Source organism: Drosophila albomicans, chromosome 3 (assembly GCF_009650485.2).
Source record: "Drosophila albomicans strain 15112-1751.03 chromosome 3, ASM965048v2, whole genome shotgun sequence".
NCBI classification, from domain to species: domain Eukaryota; kingdom Metazoa; phylum Arthropoda; class Insecta; order Diptera; family Drosophilidae; genus Drosophila; species Drosophila albomicans.
In genome coordinates, this window is record NC_047629.2 from 41,288,986 (window position 1) to 41,313,710 (window position 24,725).

General features: G+C 36.5%; 5 protein-coding genes across 7 annotated transcripts; 2 read left to right on the forward strand and 3 right to left on the reverse strand.

The window, feature by feature from the left end:
- Nucleotides 1-3,175: 3,175 nt before the first annotated feature.
- On the reverse strand, nt 3,176-8,294 carry LOC117568464 (uncharacterized). Of its 2 annotated transcripts, XM_034249142.2 has the most exons (5): nt 7,629-8,294; nt 4,057-4,295; nt 3,622-3,976; nt 3,510-3,521; nt 3,176-3,434 (listed from the first exon to the last, which is right to left on the reverse strand). In XM_034249142.2, exons 2-5 carry the CDS (start codon nt 4,282-4,284, stop codon nt 3,361-3,363), a joined length of 669 nt encoding a protein of 222 aa, XP_034105033.1. In that variant the 5' UTR covers nt 4,285-4,295; nt 7,629-8,294; the 3' UTR covers nt 3,176-3,360. The 2 variants fall into 2 exon arrangements, with proteins under 2 accessions (XP_034105033.1, XP_034105036.1); XM_034249145.2 differs by lacking the exon at nt 3,510-3,521.
- A 1,954-nt stretch (nt 8,295-10,248) lies between these two features.
- Nucleotides 10,249-11,784, forward strand: LOC117569996 (CUE domain-containing protein 1). 2 transcript variants are annotated; one of them, XM_034251383.2, is made up of 2 exons: nt 10,249-10,505; nt 10,603-11,784. In XM_034251383.2, the coding sequence occupies exons 1-2, from the start codon at nt 10,341-10,343 to the stop codon at nt 11,440-11,442; spliced, it is 1,005 nt and encodes a 334-aa protein (XP_034107274.1). In that variant the 5' UTR covers nt 10,249-10,340; the 3' UTR covers nt 11,443-11,784. The 2 variants fall into 2 exon arrangements, with proteins under 2 accessions (XP_034107274.1, XP_034107275.1); XM_034251384.2 differs by having other exon boundaries at nt 10,254-10,505; nt 10,651-11,784.
- Nucleotides 11,785-14,340: 2,556 nt separating this feature from the next.
- On the reverse strand, nt 14,341-15,375 carry LOC127564986 (ras-related protein Rap1). Its single transcript, XM_052005708.1, has one exon. The coding sequence runs from the start codon at nt 14,977-14,979 to the stop codon at nt 14,425-14,427; it is 555 nt and encodes a 184-aa protein (XP_051861668.1). The 5' UTR covers nt 14,980-15,375; the 3' UTR covers nt 14,341-14,424.
- A 138-nt stretch (nt 15,376-15,513) lies between these two features.
- On the reverse strand, nt 15,514-19,045 carry LOC117569691 (protein HBS1). The gene is made up of 2 exons (XM_034250945.2): nt 16,266-19,045; nt 15,514-15,724 (listed from the first exon to the last, which is right to left on the reverse strand). The coding sequence occupies exon 1, from the start codon at nt 18,918-18,920 to the stop codon at nt 16,899-16,901; it is 2,022 nt and encodes a 673-aa protein (XP_034106836.2). The 5' UTR covers nt 18,921-19,045; the 3' UTR covers nt 15,514-15,724; nt 16,266-16,898.
- A 324-nt stretch (nt 19,046-19,369) lies between these two features.
- LOC117567887 (transmembrane protein 134) lies at nt 19,370-22,911 on the forward strand. The gene is made up of 2 exons (XM_034248158.2): nt 19,370-20,238; nt 22,249-22,911. The coding sequence occupies exons 1-2, from the start codon at nt 20,060-20,062 to the stop codon at nt 22,598-22,600; spliced, it is 531 nt and encodes a 176-aa protein (XP_034104049.1). The 5' UTR covers nt 19,370-20,059; the 3' UTR covers nt 22,601-22,911.
- The last annotated feature ends 1,814 nt before the right edge of the window (nt 22,912-24,725 follow it).

Here is a 24,725-nt window from a genome sequence, read left to right on the forward strand (position 1 = left end):
GTTCCATTAGGTGGCGAGTTTAACAACTGAATTAACTCAATTAACTGCTCATTTATCTGACTCGCAAATATTTATTATTTGTTTCATTGTTTACTTTTACTTTCGTCGAGCTCAACGCCTTAATATAATTTGTTTCCAATGTGCTAAGCTGACCTTGACTTTAAAGCCAATCATTTGAGATCCGCTGGGTAACTCGACAGCTACTTTAAAGTATTTTCGCTTAATTAACTTGGCTTCAAATTAAATTACACGGTCTCTGGCAATGGCATGTAAAGTATTTCATTTTTCCGAAATTATAAATCTTTTTGTAAATCGGTTAGGGTCGTCGTCTCAAGAGCGCTTAGTAGCGCGTGAAAAATTCCAAATTTGACAGGTGAATAAGTAAAAAGATTAATTGCTTACGAAAATGTATTTAAAAGCGCTGTATGAGACGGCATTGCCGGTGGTATTTCAGCCAAGAAAATTAATTATTACATTTTCATAAGGTGCAAAATTTATTTAAATAAATAAGTTGTCAGAATGGGGGCGATTAGCTACATTTTATTTAAATTATGTTGATTTTATTTTTAATGCAATGAAGTTTTACAATGACAAATATCCAAATCCTATGCAAGTTTTATTATTTTCTGTACGCTTTAAAATAAATACAAATTAAATTAATTTAAACGTTTTGTAATAATTTTCCTCAGTCCGAATTTTTCCCTTTCAGTTGTTAATAATAAGAAGAATACAAATGTTCAACACATCAACTTTATAATCAATTTCTTTTTTAATCGAAAAATTGTCTACAATTCGCAAATATTATTTTATTTTAATTCAAATATAATCAACGAGTCATGCTCGATGCATTGCGGACAGTTCAAGTTACACAATTGCTTTTGCTCGAATAGCCGCAGCTGCCATAACATTTCGCTAAATCAATCAATTGTTACAGAGATTCGTGGGAAACTTGGTAAAGCGAGAGTGAGTACAATTACCGATCGACTTATTAAGATCATAATTCTAGAGATCGCAAACAATTTGTCGCAATATGTTAAGCAAAGGCAGCGAACGATCAGCTCTAATTACGATTCGATTTGCATTCAATTCAAGAATTACAAACTGAGCGACAACACGAGACGACTTTACGACTCGTACTTGCATGAATCACTTGGACAGACATCAGACGAAGCTGGCCAAGTGGCTGTTAGCTGTTAGCTTTAAGCTGTTAGTTGTTCTAAGCTTTGCTCGTAAATGGTAATTGCAAAGCCGTTTGACGAAGCCACCAAATTGGTTACGTATACGAAACGCGTTAACGGAGCATAAATGTGAAGCACTGCCGAAGGTCACGACGAGTGGCAATCGTTCGGTCAACTCAACGTCAGCAGCCAAGAGGCGTGGCCGGTCAACAGATCCGACTCAGAGCAGCGACGACGGAGCAAAGCATTTTCGATTTTCCCACAAACTCGCATTGGAGGCGCGTTTGGGCGTTATGACTGTTGGCCAACTGTCTTGAGCTCTGGTGTTGAGTTGAGTTGAGTTCAGCGCTTGCTTTGCACTTTTTTATGACTAACGGCGCCGCCGTGACATTATACGAGCTGTACGATCGATTTCAATATACATATAAAGTATTTCATATCCTGTAGTGTTGGTTCCGCAAACAGTGGCTATTAATGCAGCACTCAACTGCAACAAATTGCAGTGGCACTTGGCCTTTTAGCTCTTTCATGTTCAGCTTAGATTGTGTCTTAGAACTTTGATATGGAGGCGTTAACTAAACTAATTTAAACACGCTGACTTTTTAGCCAAAATAACAGACAATGAATTAGAAAACCAAGGACACACAAAATCCATTTTTAACTTACATTTTAAAAAGTCAAAGATCACTGAAGATTGACAATAAAAGATATAAACAAAATAAATAACTAAAATAAACATACAAATGCCAACTCTTTGAATTAAGCCTAAAAGTAAGCTTTGCTTTTCAGTTTTGCAGTTGGCTTATTTAACTGTGAATACTTTTTGGCAGCTCGCAACAATGTTCCAGTTGTATACACTGAAATACATTTTTGTTAAAGTTGTCTAAAACAGAGTGAAATACTTAACTTTAAAGAAAAGTCATTAACTCACTCAAAATGGCCACCATTTCGATAAAGCGATACGCTTATTCAGTTGACTGCATAAAAACTTTCATAACATATCGATAGTCGATAAGAAAAAGTTATCGCAACAACAAATAAATTTAATTCAAAGCCATTTCGTGTGAGTGACATGTACAACTTTATCTTGACTTTGTGCATTCAAAATCATTCAAATTCAAATTCGGAATTTAATCGTTGTCATTTTGATCCTTCTGGTCTTTAAAAATATGACATCCAGTTAATCAATTTTTCGCATACATAAAGATTTCCTAAATGTTATCAAAAATTATAACTAAAATTTGTATATTTTATTTGTAAAATTTAAATAATTTTTGTTCTTTTTAAGCTGTAAAATTTATTTAGTTACCAAAGCATTTGAAACAAAAGAAAACTATAAATAGTACGAAAATTTTTTGTTATCTCAATATCATTGTATAAATAAATAAAACACATGTATTTTAAGTTGAAGTTATGATTTATTTAATGCACAAATTTATTTCCCAAATCAAATAAGTAAAATATTCATTAAGAAAATGAAAAAAATTACACATTCTTGCTGTTTTGTTATTAAATGAATGAATTGAAAACCTCCTCAATAGAAAACCACAAATTCCCAATTGAAATGAAATAAAATTTGCATTTTGTTCACGAAACATAAACATCTATATTTTATTTTGTAGTTTTTCAATAAATATGCCGTAATAATGTTAAGCACTTAATAAATAGCAACATTTTTTGTTGTTGTTTGTCAAACGTCATTTAAAACTAAATACTAGTGGAATAATGCGTATAATATGTAGTTTCTAATAATTGTGCAGCTATAAGTAAAAGTAACAGAGGGAAATACTTGTTCATATGCTTGGTGTGCGTGAGAGAGGGAGAGTGTGTGCAATTGTATATATGTGCGTGTGTGTGTGTGTGTGTAAATTGCTGTACATGCAGTTTGCATAAGGAGGGAAAGAACAAACGCGCGAGAGAGAGGGAGATAGCTAGATACATACGTCATAGGGGATATTAATAGATAAATACATTATTATATAGTTATAGCATTATGCGGTATCTTTCTAAACAATAAACAATACTTGGCTTGCGTATAATTAACAATTCTGGAATTTCAGCATTTCTGTTCCTTGTAAATATTTATGCATTTATTTTACTTTTGGCCTTTGTTTTTTCTCTTATTTTTTTGTGTGTGTTTTCTTCTTCTTTTTTTTTTGGCTATATATTTTCAGTTATGTTTTTAGTAGGGCACAAAGGAGCCGGCATTGCGTTTGCGTCCCATGTTGCAGATCTTAAAGTGGCACGGCGACATATCTGCAATGGATTCAAAATATGCAATAAATACAAATGTGCAATTGCATTAAAGTTTAAGTCACATGCTCGACTTACATTGTCTACGAACTAGAGATTTGCGAAATCAAAACAAATTGCCACATGCAAAATTAAAAATGAAATTCAATCAGTATTGAAAATTATTAAAAATTTGTCATATTCCACTCACATTGCACATTCTTCTTGATGTTGTGCTGCTTGGCTTGAATGCCCAGCTTGACATTCTCGCTCTGCTTCTTGGCGGGCATGGCAGCCATGTCATCGATCACATTGTAACGCAACTGATCATCGCCATCGCCCGATTCGCTCAATCTGTGCAGACGTGCCACCAGCCTCGAACCCAGCTGAGCACGTTCATTGCTCTCCTCCAGATTGTTGTTGTTGTTATTGGTGGGCAGAAGAACGTCATCCTCATAGTCTGCAGTTAGCAGCAAATCGCGCAACGATGGCCACTTGTTGACAAAACTATTGAACGACGGCAATTGTTTGTGCTGTTGTCGCTGCTGTTGTTGCTGCTGTTGCTGCTGTTGTTGTTGTTGTTGTTGTTGAGTAGGAGCAACAGTTAGCAAAGTGCATGAGTAAGAGAGGAAACAGTCAGACTTACCAATTGCTCGCCATAGAACAAGTTGTCCTCGTTAGCTGGCCCAGAGTTGAGCAGCTCGTTGTAGAACAACTGCGTTGGCACTGCGCCCACTGTGGGGCGTGGCAGTGCATGTCCGGGCGACAAAAGCGCAATTGACAGCAGCACAATGGAAATGGTCAGCTGATGGCCGATAGAGCTGCCTCCACATGTTGTTGAACGTGACGCCAAATTCTTCATCATCATCAACATCAAGTTGCCAACTGCGAAATACAACAAAAATTGTTTCAATAAGGTGTGGGAATGTATGTGTATGTGTGAGAGAGTTTGTTATCAACTTTGGCAAAGACAATTAACCAGAAGCCAGAACCAAACCCACATTCCCCCCTCAAAAATAAAAATGAACACACACACACAACTTGAAGCGGCACTCGAAAGGCAACGCTTACGCAAAAAGGGTTTCCTATTACACTTTCATACGAATCAAACAAAGTTGCCAAGTTAAAATATGCGTCAAATGTTTTTTTGTTTTGTTTGTTGTCCCGCCAAAGTTGCGAGTACTTTTTTCTACCCTTAACGGGTTTCATCTCAAGGTGTTTGGTATTTCAATAAAGTCACGTTGCATTCGCTATGATCTTCGCGTTCCACTTTCTCGCTTTGACTAAAAATATCATAAACTGCTTTGAAGCCCGCCCCCTGAAAAGTGAAGAAGCAACACTCACATGCCAGGCACTCAATCTCTCAGTCAGTCATTCACTCAGTTAGCTAATCTACGCTGGGTCAACTTTTTATTTCGAGGGGGGATGAGGCGTTCAACGTGATATCAAACTCAATGCGGAGTGTGCGCGAGTCCGTGACGCGGTCTCCGAATGGCTTAATTGCCATTTATGAAATATTAATGCCTAATTATGCTCTCAACTCTGACGCCAGCTCGAACTGTCCTCAACTGTGGGTAAGGCCAGGACAAGCAGGCTCTAAAAAAATGTCGTGTCATTTGTTGACTGCAAAAAATTCATAAAGTTGCCACAAATTTATCAACATAAAGTGCTCAATCTAATGAAAAGTAATTTGCTAAGCTGGCAAGCAACAGTTGAAGCTCTTTAGCAAATTTCTTAAAATTATATTATTCGTTTAGTAATGAAAATAGTGCACAGAAAAGAGAAAAGTCATATATGATTTGTATTGTCCTTGGCATATTTCAGTATTTGCGTGGTACATTAATTTGGTATATTTTATGAATAATACCGAATAATACTGAGCACACTCGACTGTAGCTTCCTTATTTTGTTGACTTGCGTTTTTGACTCTTCTTGGTTAAATTTTCAGATTTTACCATTCTTAAAACAAGAAACTAATCTTGAATATTAAGAATGTTTAATATTATATTTTTATAGAATTTTGATCTTGCTTGAAGAATTTACCTTCATGGTTCAATTTTGCAAACTTAATTCAAGATTTCATTCTTGATTTTAGTACGTTTTTTTTCTGTGCACTTATCAACTTTTAACTTTTAACTGGGAGATTCCTTAAAAGCTTCATAGTATTTATCGACGCCTTATCAAGTGACACTTGATATATTATGCGTGCATTATTAATGAAACCCAATCAAGCTGATTAACATTTCTATATATTGCCCGATTCTCAGCTGGCAACATGCAATAAAATCATTAAATAATTCACATAATCATTTTTTTTTTTTTTTTTGTTTCAATTTCTTTTCATTTTCATTGCTTTCAAGTTTTAACGGCCTGTTCAAGTGCAGGCAGCGATAAACTTTTTGGTGACATTTGCATTGACTTACACGCTCTACGTTTTGTTTTCTATAATTAATGTTTAATGTGCGATCGCCGCAATCGTGGCAAACGCATTTTTATGCCTCTCTCAACTGATAATGCGTCGATTGTCGTGGCTAATTTTTTTACCACCCAAACACACGCGAAGTATTCTATATATGGGTATATATATATATATATATAGATTGTCATTTTGAGATTCATTTCAGTTTTATTTGAAAATCCAAGTCAAGGCCTAACGCGTACAAGTTTCATTGAACTCTCACACTCTTCCCTGGGTTTGCTAATTGTACAAACGTTTCGCCCATTAAAACTATATAACTATCAACTAAATTAAAGGGTGTGCGTAACACCTGTCGAATTTATTTGACAGCCGCCAATTATTATCAGAAATTTACCAGGGGAGATTATTATTGCTTTACTGACTTCTAATTAAACTATGTCATTTGTAAAAAGTCAAACTTATTTCTCATTCAATGAGTCAATAATCCAAGTTCGAAGCTTTTAACAAAAATCGCCGAGAATTTTCCCAACATCTTATTGACGTCACCAAGAATTCAAATATATTCCCAAATTCCTCTGCTCAAAAAAAACACTAAAAAAATTCCATGAAGAAAACAACAAATAAAAAATTAAAAAAAAAAAAAACATAAAGAACGTTCCCCTCGCAGGGGGGATTCTTTTGACGCATTATAAATTTATGCTCGAATATTATCGCAAAATAAATAAATTTCAAATAACAATTTAGTTATATGGGGTATATAATATAATCTAATTAAATTTATTTTTATTAGTAAACAAGCTACAAATTGAATTATATATTTTAAGTGTGCTATTAATATTTGTTTTGAAAATAGTAAATGTGAAATTAGTTTTATTTAGAATAATATTCATATTTATGAATTGAATTCGAGGTATTGTTAAGTCGAATCTTCTCATTGGCACTTCGATTGTAAAACTTGTTGTTTTTATTTGCTATATAACAATAAAGTGCGTCATCAACGTTAGAAAAAAAATCACGCAATCAAAGAAATTGAATTCTTATCATGGCAAAAGTAGCATCTTATGACACGCCCTCTTTTTTTGTTGTGTATTTTAAATGGCTATCATATAAATTTGAAATTACTCGATTAGATTCATATATTTTGTGTGCTGGGGGCATCGAGCGGAACTAACCCCAAGCTAAAAGCTATCTCTAAAGACGACGCAATAAATACTTTTGCCTGACCTCAATACGTTAATTTCACGTATCACGAGACTTGTGAATCGGTTCTGTTCATTGATCAATCGCCAGTGAATACTCGTTATTACGAGTATAACATAAATACTAGTCCAACAAAGTGCAATTTCGCGTTCAATGTGACGCTGATAAGACGACTATGTTAATTTCAACGAAATATAAATCGAGTTTTCAGCGCCAATCACGTATCAAGAAATTGTGTGTGTATTAAAATCGAGAATTTATTACTATAAAAATCGCACTGTCGCTTCTTTTTTTTTGTGTGTACTGCTGATAATAAGGCAACAATGTTATAAAAATAAAATAAATAAACATTATCAAAGAACATTATAATTGAGCTTGGCGCCATTCGCATGACCCACGATTGAGTGAATTATTGTGTGAGTTAAAGAGCGAATAAATGCGAATCGAATGACTTGATAGAAATTTAATAACTACACTAAACATGCAAATTATTTACCTAATTCGATGAAACTGTTTTATGCGAATATTAAGTATACGCAGTACTTAAAACACTTGCAAACATTAAGTATTACGTATACGCCAAGTAAAATAACACTTACCTTTCAGAAAGATTATTTAGGTGACACAAAACACGAATTTAGTGTTATTTATTTGCAATTTTGAAACTATGCAATTGACTTGTCTTTATTCACGCACAATAATTTGAATTGTTTTCAGAATTTTCACAAAGTAATGTTCATTAATTGGGTCTATGAGGTATTCGCTTGACTAATTCTTAACCGTTAGGTGTGACACTGCAGAATAAACGCAAATCCGTTGTGAGCATTTGTTTATATAGGCGTTGACAGCGTTTTGGGGCAACAACACGAGTAACAACAATAACAACAACAACAAAAAGGGTAAATCAACAGGTACAGTTAGCACAACTAACAACCGAGAGCAGAGACGATAGCGACGATGTTGACGATGACGACCACGACGACAACGACAACGACGACGACGACACTTGTGACTTCGGCATGTCAAGTGGGCGGGCGTCAGTTTCTAATGGGTGGGCGTGGGCGTGTGGGCGTTTAGAATGGCCGTGCTCAGTTGCAGTTGAAAGTTCTGTCACTTAATCTTTTACTTTTTACTTTTTTCGACTAATATGCGCGCGTAATCGAAATACGAGCAACTCTGCGTTATAAGTGTTCAGTATGAGTTTTTTTGAGAGGGGGCTACAAACAAATTTCAAAAATTTGAGGAGACTTTCGAGTGGACTGGACGCGTTCTCGTGCGATTGCAAACTAAACGCGACTTTCCCTTTAAGAAACTGACACGAAAAAATTAATAAAACAACACCGATCGTGGTGTTCTCGATGAAACTGAAAATAATGAAAAGTCGGTCTCGGTCTCGGTCCCGATCCCGGTCTCAGACCTTCGGAATGAATCTTTGTCGTGCCACACTTTTTGACAAATCGTCCGATAAAGCTGAGATTTATGGCTTAGCAGGCGAGGAATACCGCAATGTTTTAGAATACGCTACACAGCTGAAGGCATATTAGCTGCAAGCATAAGTTTGCTTATAACAAAATATTCAAAAACAAAAGTTTTGTAAAATTCAAAAATTTAAGCTAAAGTATTTTTGTGTTTTAAATTTCTGTTTCCAAGAGCCTTCTTAATCTGATGATGAATTTGCCACCAGCATAAAGTTCATTAACATTGATCAAGGTACTTTTGGACAATCTATGCTCAGGTCTATATTTGAGCTATACCCCAATTAATAGTTCAATAAACCCGCTTTGAGCTCACTACAAATTTGCGAAAGTTAATTGGGTCAATGTCGAACGGATGTTGAAATTTAATGAGACTTTTGCATTACCAATAGTCGAAACAATTATGAACTTGAATGTCAAGAAGGGTGCTCACACAAAAAAAAAAAAAAAAAAAAACCAAAGTTTATGACAAGCTCTTATCTATAACATAACATAATAACTATTGTTTAAGATTCAGTAGCTAAATTAAGATGTGCAAACAAGTGTGTTGCCAAAATTAGAATGGAAATTTACATATTTGCATTATCATCTACATTCGTTTACATTCTCATGGCGATAAGAAGTGATCATTATCTTTGAGAAGAACAAAATTAATTTGCGGCGCAACTTTTGAAATTTACTAATTAAAAGATGTGATGAAATGTCATTCATAAATAACATCACTTATGATGGAACATTCTTTTTGCAAATGTTAGACGATTTATAATTAAATTCGTTCGTCTTGCAATAATCTGATCTAGATCGTCTGCCTTTCATTGGATCTAATTAATACCAATTAAACTGACACAGCATTTTAATCATTGACCAAAGAACTTTTGGGAATTTTTAATCTGACACGCTCAGTACGTGGCTTTTTGGATTTTTCCTTTTCTTTTTTTTTTGCGACTCCGAAAATATCGGATGATAATCCCACCTACGCTTTATTTTGAGTACATTGGCGGTAAATGAATTTTGATAGTTACATCAGCCCGAACGCTGGGGAGATAAGCAAACTCGAGGGTATCTCGTCAGTTATGCGATAAGACATTTTGGACACACGAACCCTTATGACATGCAAATAAAATATTAAATACCAAACATATCAGCACTAATTGACACTTATTAAAAAGAATAGCAGCGACGAGACGTACACATTGACATTTCATGCCGGAACAATTGCTCACACGTGCTGCTTGTACCGGCCAATTATCAGCAGCAATCACAAAATCACGAGACTTTCTGCTGTCATTTAAACAAATTGAGCATTTCGAAGTGCAGGCAAAGTGTGACTCACATGGCAGTAGCTTTTTATTACTCGATAGCAAACAATTAATACGTAATAAATGGATATAATTTGTTGATAGGGGAAACAATAATAAATATTAATTTGAATCTAAGCGCTCATTGGTTACAAAACAGAAATGATTTTCCAACACTATCCTGCTGCATCAAAATAAACATACTCGTTTTGGCACTGTTAATAACAGTGGGGCTAAATAACAGTTGCTGAATTATTGTGGGAATCTTTTGTAATTATGATTCTCATTTATTTTTTTTCTTTAAATTCCCAAAAAAATTGAATTTGTATATATATTAAGCTGACAACAGCGTCTGCCGTTAATATTTACTTTACATATATTTTTGGGGGGCCTGCTGTTAATAACAGTGCAGTGTATTGTTATGCTAACATCTGTCTGTTAAACGATAGTCTTCTTCTTTTTCGGCTGTTCAGCTGGGGATATTACAAAAAAAAAAGAACGAAAAGGGGGGAAGAAAATTGAAAATACGAAAATCATCATGGCTACATCGACGCTGCAGCTGGAATTTTCGCAAGCAATGGCCGACTTCAAGAAGATGTTCCCCGACATTGACCGCGAAGTGATTGAGGCTGTGCTGCGCGCTAATTTGGGCGCCGTGGATCAAACAATCGACCAACTGCTTGCGATGTCAACTGACAACCAGGTATGTATGTGTGAGTGCGTGAGTGTACGTTTGTTTGTGTATACTAACAGCCCAACTAACACTAACACTATAATAACTAACTAACCAATGTGAATAGAACGAAAAACTGCGCAATGAACTGGATGCTAATGTCTCACCACAACAGAGTCTCATCAATCTAAACGATCCGGACAAGGAACTGCGACGCAATCAGCAGCAGCAGCCGCAGCTCATTGACACCACAGATGGCGTCGCCAGCAATACGACAGAGAGCAGCGCTGCCGCAGCCGCAGCCGGTCACACATTGCTCAGCACAGCAAACACAGCGTCGCCGCATCACAATACGGGCGCCTCGCCCAAGCAACGTCCGCTGGGCGCCTCAAATAAATTGAATGCCAGCGGCAGCTTGAACAACACGCCCACCAAGCGCAGTAGCAACAGCAGCACCAACAACACAAATCGACGCTGGAATCCACCGATTTTGGGTGTGTTACCAGCTGGATTTTTGCGAATTACTCCAGCAGCTGGACAACAGGATTTTGAGCTGCCAGATGAGCAGTTTGCTCTTATGCTGCAAAATGAAGAGTTTATGAATCAGTTGCGATGGAATCAGGACTTTATGAATGCGCTGGAAAAGGAGCAAAGTGGCAAATCGAAAGGCGAGGATGATGCACCGTTCCAGGAGAGGCTGAAGAATATGGGCAAAATGTCGCGCAAGAAATTCCTACAAATGGCGCGTGTCTTCACCTGGCAGCGGAATAAAAAGGTGACCACTGCCAAACAAATTGATTCGCTGCCATTGCGTGAAGAGCCCAGCGACGATGAAGATCATCATCATCATCATCAGCAGCATCAACAACAACAGCAGCAGCAGCAGCAACAGAGCCAAGAGCAGCATTCACAACAACAGAGCCAAGTCCAACAGCAGCAACAGGGTCAATTGCAGTTGCGAAAGTAAAGACCAGGAGCCTTGTGTCGAGGGTTCCTTTTGTTTGTTATCTTATATACATATTTATACTTATCCTTATCTTATTATCTCATTGGGCCATAAAAAGCACATACGTCAAGGTCGCTCTGATTACTCAGATGTATGCGTAAACTCGCAGCTAACAAACGTAATCTCCTCCTCCCCTTCTCACAATACGAAAAGAACCGTAGTAATCTCAATGCAACAAGAAATAATCATTACTATATATGTTATATATGATTCTAGTTCAAAAAATGTCACCTAATAACCTAAAGTGCAATTTCTCCCCACACTCCCAGTGCAATATTATAATGTGAATATTTTATATACATATATATATTTTTATTGTTTTATTTTTTTTGTCCATATTTTACTTATTTTTACCTTCAATTTTCGTTGTTGCCAAATTAGCATATAATTAAGTTTTATTGATATACTACTATTATACTTTTAAATGGCAGCTTTTTTGTCAAAAGAAGACGTAATGTTGGACTGATATGAAATGCGTTAATTAATACAATTAAAAGCATCACAGCAAATGAAAATGATAATGATCTAATGATCTGGCATGAAACGATATGACATACACAATATAAATGTATATCTAGAGCACTTGCTAAACTCAAAAATGAAAACTAGTCATTAAATAAACGTCAAAACAATTTATGTACAGTAATCAAGCTAAATATTTGTGCTACTATCTCCCCATTTGATCCAATATCATGCCTCATACTGACCGATTCTTAGCAAGTTTTTAAAGTCCATATATATATACATAGATAATTCGTATGATATCCGCCTACGCTTTGTTGGCTTCAACTCTCAACACGTCGTCGTAAATCTCCAGATATAAACTTGATAATGTCCATATCAACTGTTGATATTACCAGATATATAGTATGGACATATATATACCATCCATATCTTTGGTGGCTAAGCATTAAAACAAAAAAAAACATGCAACTATTTGATTGTAATTGTACTTGTACTTGTATTATAAACCATATTTGAAAAACTATTATATTATATTCATATTCCAAGTATAAAATACAGATAAATATTAAAAAAAAAAAACAGAATGCCACGTCGTATTCATTATCTCTGCTAATCTTGAGCTACGTCTGCGAATGTCACGCTTGTTTTTCGTTTTTTTTCCGTGTCGGGAAGAAACGAGAGAAGAACACGTAATGAAGACATAATCTTAAAGAGATTAAAGATATCCGAGAATTAAAAAAATGTTTGATTCTTACATGAATTTATTTAATTTTTATTTTGTTTTTGCTTTTAAATTTTTTTGTTTTTTTATTTTTTATAAACATAATACATTTATTATGGATACACGTTGGTTTTTATGTGTGTGTGTGTGTGTGTGTTGCTTTTTGACTTTGATTTAAGGGCATATTGGTTACTTGTTACCTGTTACAGTACTATTATGAATTGTATATTTCTCCTTTTTTTTTTTTTTTTTTTTTTTTTTCTTTTTTGTAAATTTACTTCGTTTTGGATTGACACTTGACGACGAATCTTGTGTTTCATACTATAATTTATTTGTTGGGATTTGTTGTTTCGTTTTTTTATTTTTATTTATTTTTTTGTATTTTTTAATAACAGGATTTAAATCGTTTTACATGCAACAATTGCAATTGCAATCAAAATTCAACTTTGCTTTGTTATCTCTACTGAATGATTTCCTTGCCTTTCTCTTCTCCGTCGCTCTCGCGATTCTCTCTCTCTCTCTCTCTCTCTCTCTCTCTTGGCTGTGTTGTCTCTCAATCTTCCTCTCTTTGTGTATTGGTTATTGTTTAATTATAAATGTTGCATGCTCTCAGAGCATGCCGGAGTGTCTGTGTATTTATGTTTGTTGTGTGTTTTGTGTTTTGTGTGTTGAATGTACGTTGTATGTGTGTGTTTTGGGTGTATGATTTGATGCAATGTGCAATTTTTGTTTTCTTCTTATTTTTTGTTTGTTTTGTTTGTTACTTTACTTACACAGAAATTGATCATTTTTAAACAATTATTTGTAAATTTGTTTTAAACTAATTACTAAAAATGGATTTTCTGGTTTGTTTGCAACATTTTGACATCTCATTTGCATACAATATTTTTATAAAATATGTGTTTTTTTTTTCTTTTTTATGTTTTTTTGCTTTTTTCTTTTTGTTTCTTTCAAGTTTTCTTTAAGTGATTTTAGGCATACAATTGAATTTAGATTTACGTTTAGCTTAATTTGATTCTTGTTTTATTTGTATTTTGTATTGTTTTTAACTTTCTCTTGCATTTGTTTTTGTTGGTTTATTTGTTTTGTTTGAAGAGCAACGACAATTGTTTTTATTATTATTTTTTGTAATGTAATTATGGTTTTTCTATGAAGATAAATTGTATAATTATTGTGTGCATAATATGTATTTGTTGTGTGTAATGTGTGTGTGTATATGTTGTATATAATCGAAAAGAATTTGAAAGAAAAAAATAAATACGAATGTTTTGTTGTTTAGTTTACGAATGTTTCCATCATTTTTTGTTTGTTGCGTGTATTGCAAAGATTTTGTTTTTTAAAAAACGGCTCAAAAACGAACGACAAATATAATTGTATAATAATTAATTGTTAATCAGCAAAAAATAGCATAGTAATAATAATAATAATAGTAGTAGTAGTAGTAATCGTATGTAGTAATAATTACAAAAACTTTGCACAGTTAAAAACATTGTCATTGTTAATTAAATATTTTTCATCCATTCTTTGCTATTTATAATCGTTTGTAAAATTTGTTAATCATTTTCCTGGTTATTGCAAATTTTCCGACAATCTTTCAATCTTATTTCCTGGAAAGGGAGGGAGGCTGCTGTCTGTGTATGCTTTGTTACCATTTTTTACTCATTACATGTTACTTGTTTTTCTTTTTTTTTTACTCATCTTTTGTTTTCTATTCTTTTCTTTTTTATTAATGTTTTTTTTTGTATTATTTGGAAGTCTTATAGCAGAACACATAGGGACTTTTTCGGTTTCTTTTGTTTCTTTTCGGGTGACTTCTTATTGATCTGCCGGACCAAATCGTAGAAAATATCATTAACATTCACTTTGGCTTTGGCTGAGGTCTCCATGAAGGCGCAATTGAATTGATTGGCCAAACTCTTGCCCAAATCCTTGCCAACGACGCGCTCCTCCTCGAGATCGCATTTGTTGCCGACCAGCACCATGGGCACATCATCCGTATCCTTAACGCGCAATATTTGCTCTCGCAGATCCTGCAGATCATTGAATGTTGATTGCGCCGTTATTGAATAAACGAGAACAAATCCCTGTCCATTCTTCATATAGAGATCTCGCATCGCTGTAAACTGTTCCGTGCCGGCGGTATCCAAAATTTCAAGCATACACTGCTGACCGTCCACTTCCACCTGTTTGCGATAGCTGTCCTCGATGGTTGGATCGTATTTCTCCACGAAAATGCATTGCACAAATTGCACAGTTAGCGCCGATTTGCCGACGCCGCCGCTGCCCAATACAACGATTTTGTATTCACGCATTTTGTGGGCGACGCTTTATATATGTACGTGTATGTGTGCGTGTGAGTGCGTTTGTGTCTGTGAGAGACAGTGTATGCGTGAGTGAGTGTGTGTGTGTGTGTTGCGGGTATATTTTAAAAACAGGCGCAGGTAGTTAGAATCGTAGGCGGGCGACGAGGTGGTTCAGTTGTTGTTATTGTTGCTGCTGTTGTGCAAATGTTTATTTAAAACGCGACAACGTTCTCTCTTCTCTCTGTCGCTCTCACAAAAAAAGTCACTAGTTTTAGGCGTTGTTCGACGATTGCTTTTGGGTTGCAGTTGCAGTTCTTGCAGAAAGCTTTTGTTGCTGGTGTTATTTGTTGTACGTCGTGTACTGTTCTTTGTTATTGATGATAACCTTTGTGCCAACAAACAACTACTGTAGCTGTATGTGTGCGTCTCTCTCGCCTGAGCTCTCTCTGTTTCTCTCTGAATTTCTCCGCTCAGGTAGCAAAAAAGGTGCAAGCGTGCGTTCCTCTTTTTCGTATTTTACTTTTTTGAGGTTGTCGTTAAAAATTGTTGCTTTCGTTCTTTCGGTGTGTGGCGATAAATAAAAATGTACTGCCCTGCCGCCTCTTCCGCGACACTCACTCTCTCTCACTCGCTCGCTCTCTCTGCTGACTACGACAACAACTTCCGTTTTACATACAATTGATATCTGTTGTTGTTGTTGCTGTGTTGCCGTGCAACAATGATTGCAGAGTCTGCTGAGTACTCAGAGTACGCACTGTGGAATGTAAAGAAAGCAATAGATGTATTTTTAAATTAGATTTCTTGCTTCACTATAATTCGTTTTTTGGTTTGTATTTTATTATTTTTTTTTGGTATGCTGTGTGCTTGTGCTGATGCGTGTGCTTTTAGGAATTTACTGCACTCAATTTGTAGTTCTTTCTAGTTTTTTTTTTTGTAATAATGAACTCGAAAGTGTTCTTGCTCGCTCACACGCTCGCTCGCTCAGCACAAATTCGCTCTACCCTCAACATTTTATGATTCATTTTTAGAGTTGTCATGTAGACTGACTGGACTGATTGAACTGTTGAGCCACCACACAACAAAAACAATGAGCACACTTGTAGCATGCACATACTATAGGCAATTTTTTATACATTTGTTAAATGAAAAAAACACGAATTTATTGTCAGCAAATGAATGCACACAAGTTCTACGGAATAAAGTATTTTTGGAAATAAACTCTTCAGTACGTAGGGGCAGGGGAGGCACAGCACCCGCATGTCACGCGCACACGGCAACTCTATTCGGAGTTTTACCTTGTTTGATGCGCACAAAAAACTGTTGTTGTCTGTGCAGATTTTCACACGATTTGCGGGTTCGTTTGTATGGATGTTTGTATGCGTGTGCAAGATAAAATGCCACAACTCGCGAAATGTGCAATATTTTATTGATAACAATATTTAATTCTAAGGGGGAAGCAGATAACTTTTTTTCGGCTTAGGCGCTTCTCTTGCTAGCTCGCTCTCACGCTCTACAATGCAGTGTGACCTCACTTAAATATTAAAATATACTAATATGCGTCCAGACTATGTACGAAAAATGCCAATCCTTTACCACTACATGGTTACATCTTTATGTTCAGATATGTGAACATTTACGATAGGATCCCCTTTAAATATGATATTTATCAATATCAAAAAATCCTTAATATCATAGAAAAATTTGTACTAATCATGTGACACCTTGCACCATAAGCTGTCACACAGCTCGAGTGATTTATTTCCAGTGTTGCCATACCGAGTGCAGTGACATTCGATAAATACCCTAGATAAAAGAAACGTTTTTTTGAATTGTGGCTCGTGACGGAATCTCAACTGTTTTTATTAACAACAAAAACAAAACTAAGGCTAACTAAAATTTCGTACAAGTAAAAAAGAAAAGAAGCAAGCTTAACGAATCTTCGTGACCATGCCAGCAGCAATCGTGACACCAGCCACCCGTAACATTACACGTCCAAGTTCCTTAAAGTCCGAATAGCGTTCAATGCAAATCGGTCGAGACGTCTCTACCTCGACGAGAGCGCACGAATTGTTGCCCAGGCAACGTGGCTTTTTCTTGACCACCTCGCCGGTGCTCTTGTGTATGGATGCCGTCAATTTACACACCACAGCCGGTTCGATGAGCGATTGATGATGCAACAGCACCGGATAACCCATCGTGATCGGCACCTTCACATTGAAAACGATGATACGACACTGGAAGCGCGTTGTCACCGGTATTGGCAACTGTGGATCACAAATGATGCAACCGACCGTAATGTTATTGATGTCCACCCCAGCGAGTGTTACAGAGATCTGATCGCCGGCAAAAACGCTTGTTTGCGTCAATTCATCCATGGTGAGCGCTTTCACTTGCGCCTGCTCCCGACTCGCTCCTACCAGCACCTTGTCATTCAAGCACAGCACGCCTGTCTCAATGCGTCCAGAGATGCAGAAACCCGATCCGGTGCCCTTATAAATGTCCGACACAGACATGCGCAAGGGTCGATCAATGGCACGCTCTGGCACCTTGAAGTGTTCAATAACATCCAGAAGGTGGGAACCGCTGTACCACGACTTTAATGCCGGCTCCTGGGCGCGTTTGGTGAGATTCTCGCCCGTCAAGCCCGAACATGGAGTGAAGCTAACGTCCGACTCCTTGAAGCCGGCCTGCTTGAGGAACGCTTTTAGCTTGTGTACAATCTCCTGAAAGCGTTCTTCCGACCAGCCGACAGTGTCAAGTTTGTTAATGACCACGCCCAGTTGATTAACGCCCAGCGAACGCACCAATATTGCATGCTCTCGCGTCTGTCCGCCCAACTCAAATCCCGACTCGAATTCGCCACGTGTGGCATCCACAACAAGCAGCGCGACATCCGCTTGTGTTGCTCCCGATATCATGTTGGGTATAAAATCCTTGTGCCCCGGAGCATCCAGCAGCGTGACAATTTTAGTCGCTGTCTCAATACGCGACTGTCCCACGTCCATGGTGATGCCACGTGCCCGCTCCTCACCTGTCTCGTCCAGGACCCAGGCGTACATGAAACTCTGCTTGCCCAGCTTCTTCGATTCTTGCTCGTGCTTATGCATCACACGCTGCGATACGTTACCAGTATCGTATAGCAGATGCCCCATCAACGTGCTCTTCCCCGCATCCACATGGCCAATGACAATCATATGAATGTGACTCTTTTGCGTGGATCGCTCCAGCGAATACAATTGTTGGGCATTGCGCTGTGCCTGATCCTTGGAGATCTTAAAGCTGGCGTTAATGGCTGAGCTGCGAGTTGCCTCATCGCCGCCATCTACAGGCGTATTCCGACCGGAGACAACAGGCGAGGCAGGCGCTTTGGGCGATGCAATGTCAAAGCCACGACGCGCGTCCTTTTGGGCGGCCAGCGTAATCTTGGTGGGCGTCGGCTTGGGCGTGGTTGTAATCAGTGCAGTTTTTGGTGCCGTTATTTTGAGTTTTTGTGGTCGTTTCTCCAGCTCTTTCTCCTTCTCCTTTTTATTCGTCTCGTCGTTGAGAATCTCATCGAGTATTTGTTGTATGTTGTAGTCAAAACGCATCGAGGTTTCTACAATGCGACGCTCGGACACCGCGTCGCCGACCACGCTGCGCACCTCGTCCACACAGGAGCTGAGCTTCGCCTGCTCCATTTCATCGAGTTCGGGCATTTGGAAACTTTCGGAATCGCGTCGTGCCTTCTGATACGCCTCATCATCGTCATCCTCGGCCTCTGCCTCCTCCTCGATGTTTTTGTTTTTGCTGATGAAAGCCGACATACTTTGTTGGCCACGAGCTCGATCATAGAGCCATTGTTGATCTGTCGGCGAAACGCAATCGTCGTCAACTGAATGGCCGTAGACATCGTCATAGCCATCGTACTCATCGTTGTAGTCCATGCCGCGTACTATTCTGTGACGCGACATTTCGATGCGTTTTCTTTATATTTTACCGGTTTTTAAATATATTTCACAATTCGTAAAAAAACGAAATGCACAATGTGTTGTTGTTGAATTTCACAAACGAACGCAGCACTTGCCTGTAAGCTAGAGGTGAACAAACATCGATAACAAAATTGACGTAAAGTATTTTTAGTATTATACCAAACATAATACATAAATCCTAAGAATTGTCATCTAGTTTCACTTCAATTGAATAAAATTACCAAAAACGTGTGTAAAAAGGCGTATTATTTCAATCAAATATATACGACTAGAACATTTTTTCGATCCATTTCAAGCCACCCATGAAATTTTTATAAAAATTTTTGTTAATATGGATTATGCATTTTTTTTATTGGTTAGTGCTTTATGTCTCTCGATATGTAACATATCTTACTACTTTTCTGTATATCTATATAAAATTATTACTTAGTTTATGCTGTGACGGTTTTCAAAATTTTTATTATTATTTTAAAACTATCGATGTAATATCGATAATGTTGTAAATTATCGGTGCTCTTAGATTTTCAATACTTTTGTATCCATCCCTTCTGAATTTATTGAGCGTATTATGTTATCTGTCTGTTAATAGAGGTCGTGATTGTGCCCATATCGACAGCTGTTGGAGTCTCATATTTCGTTTTTAAGGCAAACTAATCGCGCAATAAACCAAAACAGTCCCATCACAATATAAACAAATTGAACGAGAAATGTGATTTAGATAAAAATGAAAAACACGTATGCTGTGTGCAAGTGCTTGCAGGAAAGTTGCGTCCACCGCTGTTAAGTAGCAGTACAAGCAAATGTTAAATGCTTTGGTTACGCTGTTAGCACTGCTGTTAAAACGGAAATAAATGCGTGGTGTGTGTTGTTGTCTTTGTGTCGCGTTTAATTTTATTAAGAAGCAAAACCAACCACTAAAAATTGCTACGAAGTAATCAAGAAAAAAATAAAAGGTTAACAACACTCGGCGATAAATGCATGCGTCGTAATCACTGAGCGCTCGATTTTCTTCGAGTATTTTTGTCAACTCAAAACGTAGACACAACCTACATACAGTTTAAATAACAGCAACAACAACTACAACGAAAGAAAACAGAACAGCAACAACACAACACAACAGTATGTACAACAACAGCGCAAGGGGCTTCTCCATACACGACGCATTCGAGGAGGAGGAAGAGGAGGCGATACGCGTCTATGGCTCCACAGTGATATCAACGCCAATGCGCGGTGGCGTTAGCGGCAGTGCAAAACAAGGTCGCTCCACCGAAGATGTTTCCATACGCATACAGGATCCAAAGTAAGTGCAAAACAAAATGAAAAACTAGTTCGCTCGCCAATCTCCTTGCGATTTCCTCCCAACTGGTTCTCTGGGTTTTTGCGCGTGGGCAGCAGCTAGTTGACAGTTCTTGTTATGGTTGTTGACACCATTACAGTTTGCCTTTGTGATCTATCAACAACAAGGAAATGTGAAACTGCGTTCTAAATTCTGTTTTTGTTCTCTGTCCCTCTCGCTCTTTTAAAACAAGAGTTCATTTAAATAAGTGAACTAAATTGGCACTTGCAATGCACAAACTATGTGTGGAACCTGTTTTAAAACGGGCTGCAAATGAGTCACTCTCATCAAGCAGCCGGTATTAAGTATTTTTAGTTGTCTTACTCAAAAGACAATAATGGCCAATAAAAACTTCCTTACATGTTTATTATTGTGCTCATATATATGTATGCTAAAATGTGAATGATGCAGATGGCCACTCTGTCAATGGCATGTTAAATATATATGTACATGATGCACCAACTCTTGCAGCTGGCTGGCCACACTGTCAATGTTCCTTTTACCTTTTGTGTGTGTGTGACTTCCCCATTTCCTTCTTTCCTTTGGCTGCGTTGCCGGAAGCGTTTGTCGGACATTTGCATAAATTGGCTGGCACTCTCTTCGTCTTAGTTTAGGTTGTCTGCTAACTGGACGCCAAAAGGCGCGTGCGTGCTGCTTTTTCATTCATTCATTCATACATAAATAAATTTACAATTACTCTTTTGCTCTTCTATTCGCGTTTCCATTGGTTGCCAGCCATCATCATTATGCATGCATGGCGTGCCACAAGGCAAACAATAACAACTACATACATACATATAACTCTTGCAGCCAGCATACGACGTAATTATGGAGATTAAGGCAGACGACGTCGTCTATCTGTCCAGCGTCCGACATGCATCCATCCTAATTTGGCATTCAATTGTAAAATCGTTGCGCATACGTTTCGTCATTCCTTGAAGAATTTGCACGACACCCAACACCTAGCATTAGTGTGTGTGTGTGTGTGTGGCCTTCGGTTGCGGTCGCAGCACAGTTGCACTTGTGCGGCTTCGCTGAAATCGAGTAATCGCGATTACTCACACACTCTCATTCACAAAATATACTGTGTGTGTGTGTTAATGCGGCTGAAGCGTCTCTTTTCAATAGCCACAACACAACTGATAAGCAGATTGAAATTAATAATTTCATTGTGATTTTCTACCCTAAGTTCACAAGGTTATTATTGTGCACATAAGAAAAAGATTAAAGGAGACTTAAAGTATAAAACATTATAAAGTATTACAATGTCGATAAATGTATTTTACCCATTTATTTGACATTGTTTTTATTTATATACAATCACAATGAGCATACAATATTAGGGGACTGCGCCGATAAATTGAAAAATTTATCAGCTGTTGGGAGTTGAACTGGAAATTTTTAATTAATTATATTTTATTTTTGCTAAGTCGATAAGCGACCAATATTTTTTGCGATTAACTGAACATTTTATACCAAAAGAAAAAAAAAATAGGATGCTTCACAAATAATGTAATAATACCAGATATGCAATATGGTTCGTGTCTTCGATAAGCACTGGTTAAAGTACACACTGTGGTGTGTATCTTAACTTACCTTAACCGAAGATTCAAGCACTAATAGCTTAATTCACGGACCAATTTGATTTTATTATTTATTTTGTACATTTATTTATATAGATACACATTTATATTTTAATGTGTCTCGGTTATAGTCATAATCATTACGAACTGGTAGAACTCTGGGACTATAGAGCCTAGATCCCAAATTTCGTAAATGTACTTTCGATCCTCGCTTACTCTTCCTGATTACCAACAAAAATGTAGAATTAGTTGTCCTGGAAATTATTTTGGAAATATTCTTTTTCTTAAAAATATATTAAGTATATTCCTCAATTTGATCGCACTCAACTATAAAATAACTTCCTCATTTGAATGATTATTCACTTTATTTGTTTGCCACATTTGTTTTTAGGGGCTACAACAAGTATGCGGAAGACACAACGTCAAGGGACAGTGACTCGCTAATACAGGAATATGGCAATCTGCCCACGGAGGAGACAAACACATACTGCTGGCGGCATCCGAAGGTGCGGGAGAATTGGCGCACTGTCCTTGCCGCCTTTACGCTGCTGGTGGTGGGCACCGGTCTGTTTGTGATGGGAACGTTTGCCATCGCCGATCCACACAATACATCACAGGGTGTTGTATTTTTTGTTGCTGGACTCATTTGCTTTATACCGGGCGCCTATCATGTCGTCTACATTTGGCTGGCGGCCAAAGGATATCGAGGGTTTGACTTTTATCACCTGCCACTGTTTACATAAGCAGTCGGGAAGATGCAAATCGCATTGTCGCATTGGTAGATCCAATTCAAACCTATCGTGTCGTGTCTGTGTCTGTCTATATACATAATTATATATTTATATATATTTACCAACTGATTTTCAATCTCGAAAAGTGTCCCTCTTTATTATTTTGTTGATTTCAATACGCAATTCGAATACTAGCAATAATGTATGTATGTTTGTAATTTTTTATACAATTATTTTTGTTGTAATTACTATATATACTCGATAGAAAGCGTTTGGTATACCCTCAAAAGTGCAAAAGATACGTATGATAAACAAAAACAAAACATTCGAAATTTATTTAAAATATAATAAAAACATAACGAAAGACTTTGTATATGATGCTAAATGTTGGGCGCGCGTTAGTGTTAAAAAATAAACCACTTAAATTGTAATTTATTGAAATTTAATTGCACCAAAAAAGGCAACAAAACAAAAAAAAAACTTCAACAAAATCGAAGAAAGCTAACGAAATGTCTTACGATTTTCGAACACGAATCTATATAAATAAAAGTGTAAAACTAAAAAGGATAATTCATAAATCTATGTATATGATTAGGAAGCGTTCGTTCGATAAGGACGCGCCTTAAATACTTAGTATATAGAGATACAGATAATCTTATTTAACAAATTGTAATGAGAATTCTTTAAAGGAACTACTTATTGAAAACAAAAAATAAAACCAAAAGAGAAATCTATTAGTGATGTAAGTGAAAAGCGCTGCTATTGCAATATATACGTTTTTTTATAGCTCTAAAAGAAATGCGCTATCTTTTTTCTAACCCTAAATAACCCTACCCGTCCTGTAATGAAATTATACACTCAATTTGCACAGTCATCCACATCAAACTACATCAACACAAGAACACATCTCATCACCTAGATGATGAAACCAAACTGATGATTAAATTATATTTTTTATTCCGCCGTTTAGTTTTTAACTCTCTATTTTTTTAAGTACACTGAATATGGTTGTATGTAAAAACAAAAAAAAACTCAAAAAAATAAACTCATTTTAATGATACACAAAATGTTGATAAATTCAAAATTGTCTATACTCGAAATTTATGTGCTAAGGAGCTTTTTGCTTTGACTTTTGTAAGTAAATTCATTTATTGTTGGTTTTTGTTTTTAATACAAATTAAACTTTTTTGAACTTGTTCGTTAATTGTTTTTATTTCACAAATATTGATATTGTATTGAAATTAACAAGCAGTTGAAATTCTTTTCGGAAACCCATTAAATTTATTTGTTGTGATTATTTTAAGGCGGTTCTAAAGCCTGCCGGACCTTGCCTAATAACACATCTATCTAGCTTATATAAAGGTAATTTAGTTTTTAAAGAATCCACAAGGGGTTATTCTTCACTTTTGCTTGTTTCGTTTAATTTATAGTTTGCAGCTTATTCATTATCATGGACCGGTAACTTCTACATGTGATAATACCTTGGGGGGCTTTGCTATTCACACTTTAGTTCGCACACGCCAACAACGATAAGTAAATGAAAGATATTTTATCTATGGTCATGGTTTATTAAACGTTATTTCTCATTTTGTCAGCACATATCTTGAAAGTTATTTAATTATATTTATGTATGTATTTTTTTATACCATATTTATATATGTATCTTGAACTTATCGCATTACCATTCTCACTTTCATTCATCATGAAATCGCATTGGCACTCGATGAATAATAGATTGATCGATTTCGAGACTTAGTTTTACTTAGTGATTGATTGGCAGAGAACAGAAATTAAATGACAAATCAAATGTTGCTCAAAAATATGAAAAGACATTTAAGGTATGAAATACAAATATAATTTATACTGTATGATTATATAGATATTGTGCGTATATATATAATATATTTAACTATTTTTATTTCGAATTAAACGTTGCTCGTCGATGGAATGATTGATGAATGATGATTGATCGTTAAGCTTTAAATGTGGTGGTTAGTCAAGTAAGCTGAGTGAAATAAAATGCATACAATTAACTAACAAAATAGTCGCCTTTTATATTTAGAGTACATAAATACCTGGGTTTCCGGGTGTATAAATGGGTATGACAATGGAAAAGGAGTATCACAATATTTTTTAT

What these genes read in the sequence shown, in the direction of transcription:
- LOC117568464 (XM_034249142.2), bottom strand. Translation starts at nt 4,284, where the DNA reads ATGTTGATGATGATGAAGAATTTGGCGTCACGTTCAACAACATGTGGA. An exon ending in TGTTCTATGGCGAGCAATTG is followed by an intron (nt 3,977 to 4,056) that starts GTAAGTCTGACT and finishes CAACAACAACAG; the next exon opens with CAGCAACAGCAGCAACAACA.
- LOC117569996 (XM_034251383.2), top strand. Translation starts at nt 10,341, where the DNA reads ATGGCTACATCGACGCTGCAGCTGGAATTTTCGCAAGCAATGGCCGAC. An exon ending in CGATGTCAACTGACAACCAG is followed by an intron (nt 10,506 to 10,602) that starts GTATGTATGTGT and finishes CAATGTGAATAG; the next exon opens with AACGAAAAACTGCGCAATGA.
- LOC127564986 (XM_052005708.1), bottom strand. Translation starts at nt 14,979, where the DNA reads ATGCGTGAATACAAAATCGTTGTATTGGGCAGCGGCGGCGTCGGCAAA.
- LOC117569691 (XM_034250945.2), bottom strand. Translation starts at nt 18,920, where the DNA reads ATGTCGCGTCACAGAATAGTACGCGGCATGGACTACAACGATGAGTAC.
- LOC117567887 (XM_034248158.2), top strand. Translation starts at nt 20,060, where the DNA reads ATGTACAACAACAGCGCAAGGGGCTTCTCCATACACGACGCATTCGAG. An exon ending in ATACGCATACAGGATCCAAA is followed by an intron (nt 20,239 to 22,248) that starts GTAAGTGCAAAA and finishes ATTTGTTTTTAG; the next exon opens with GGGCTACAACAAGTATGCGG.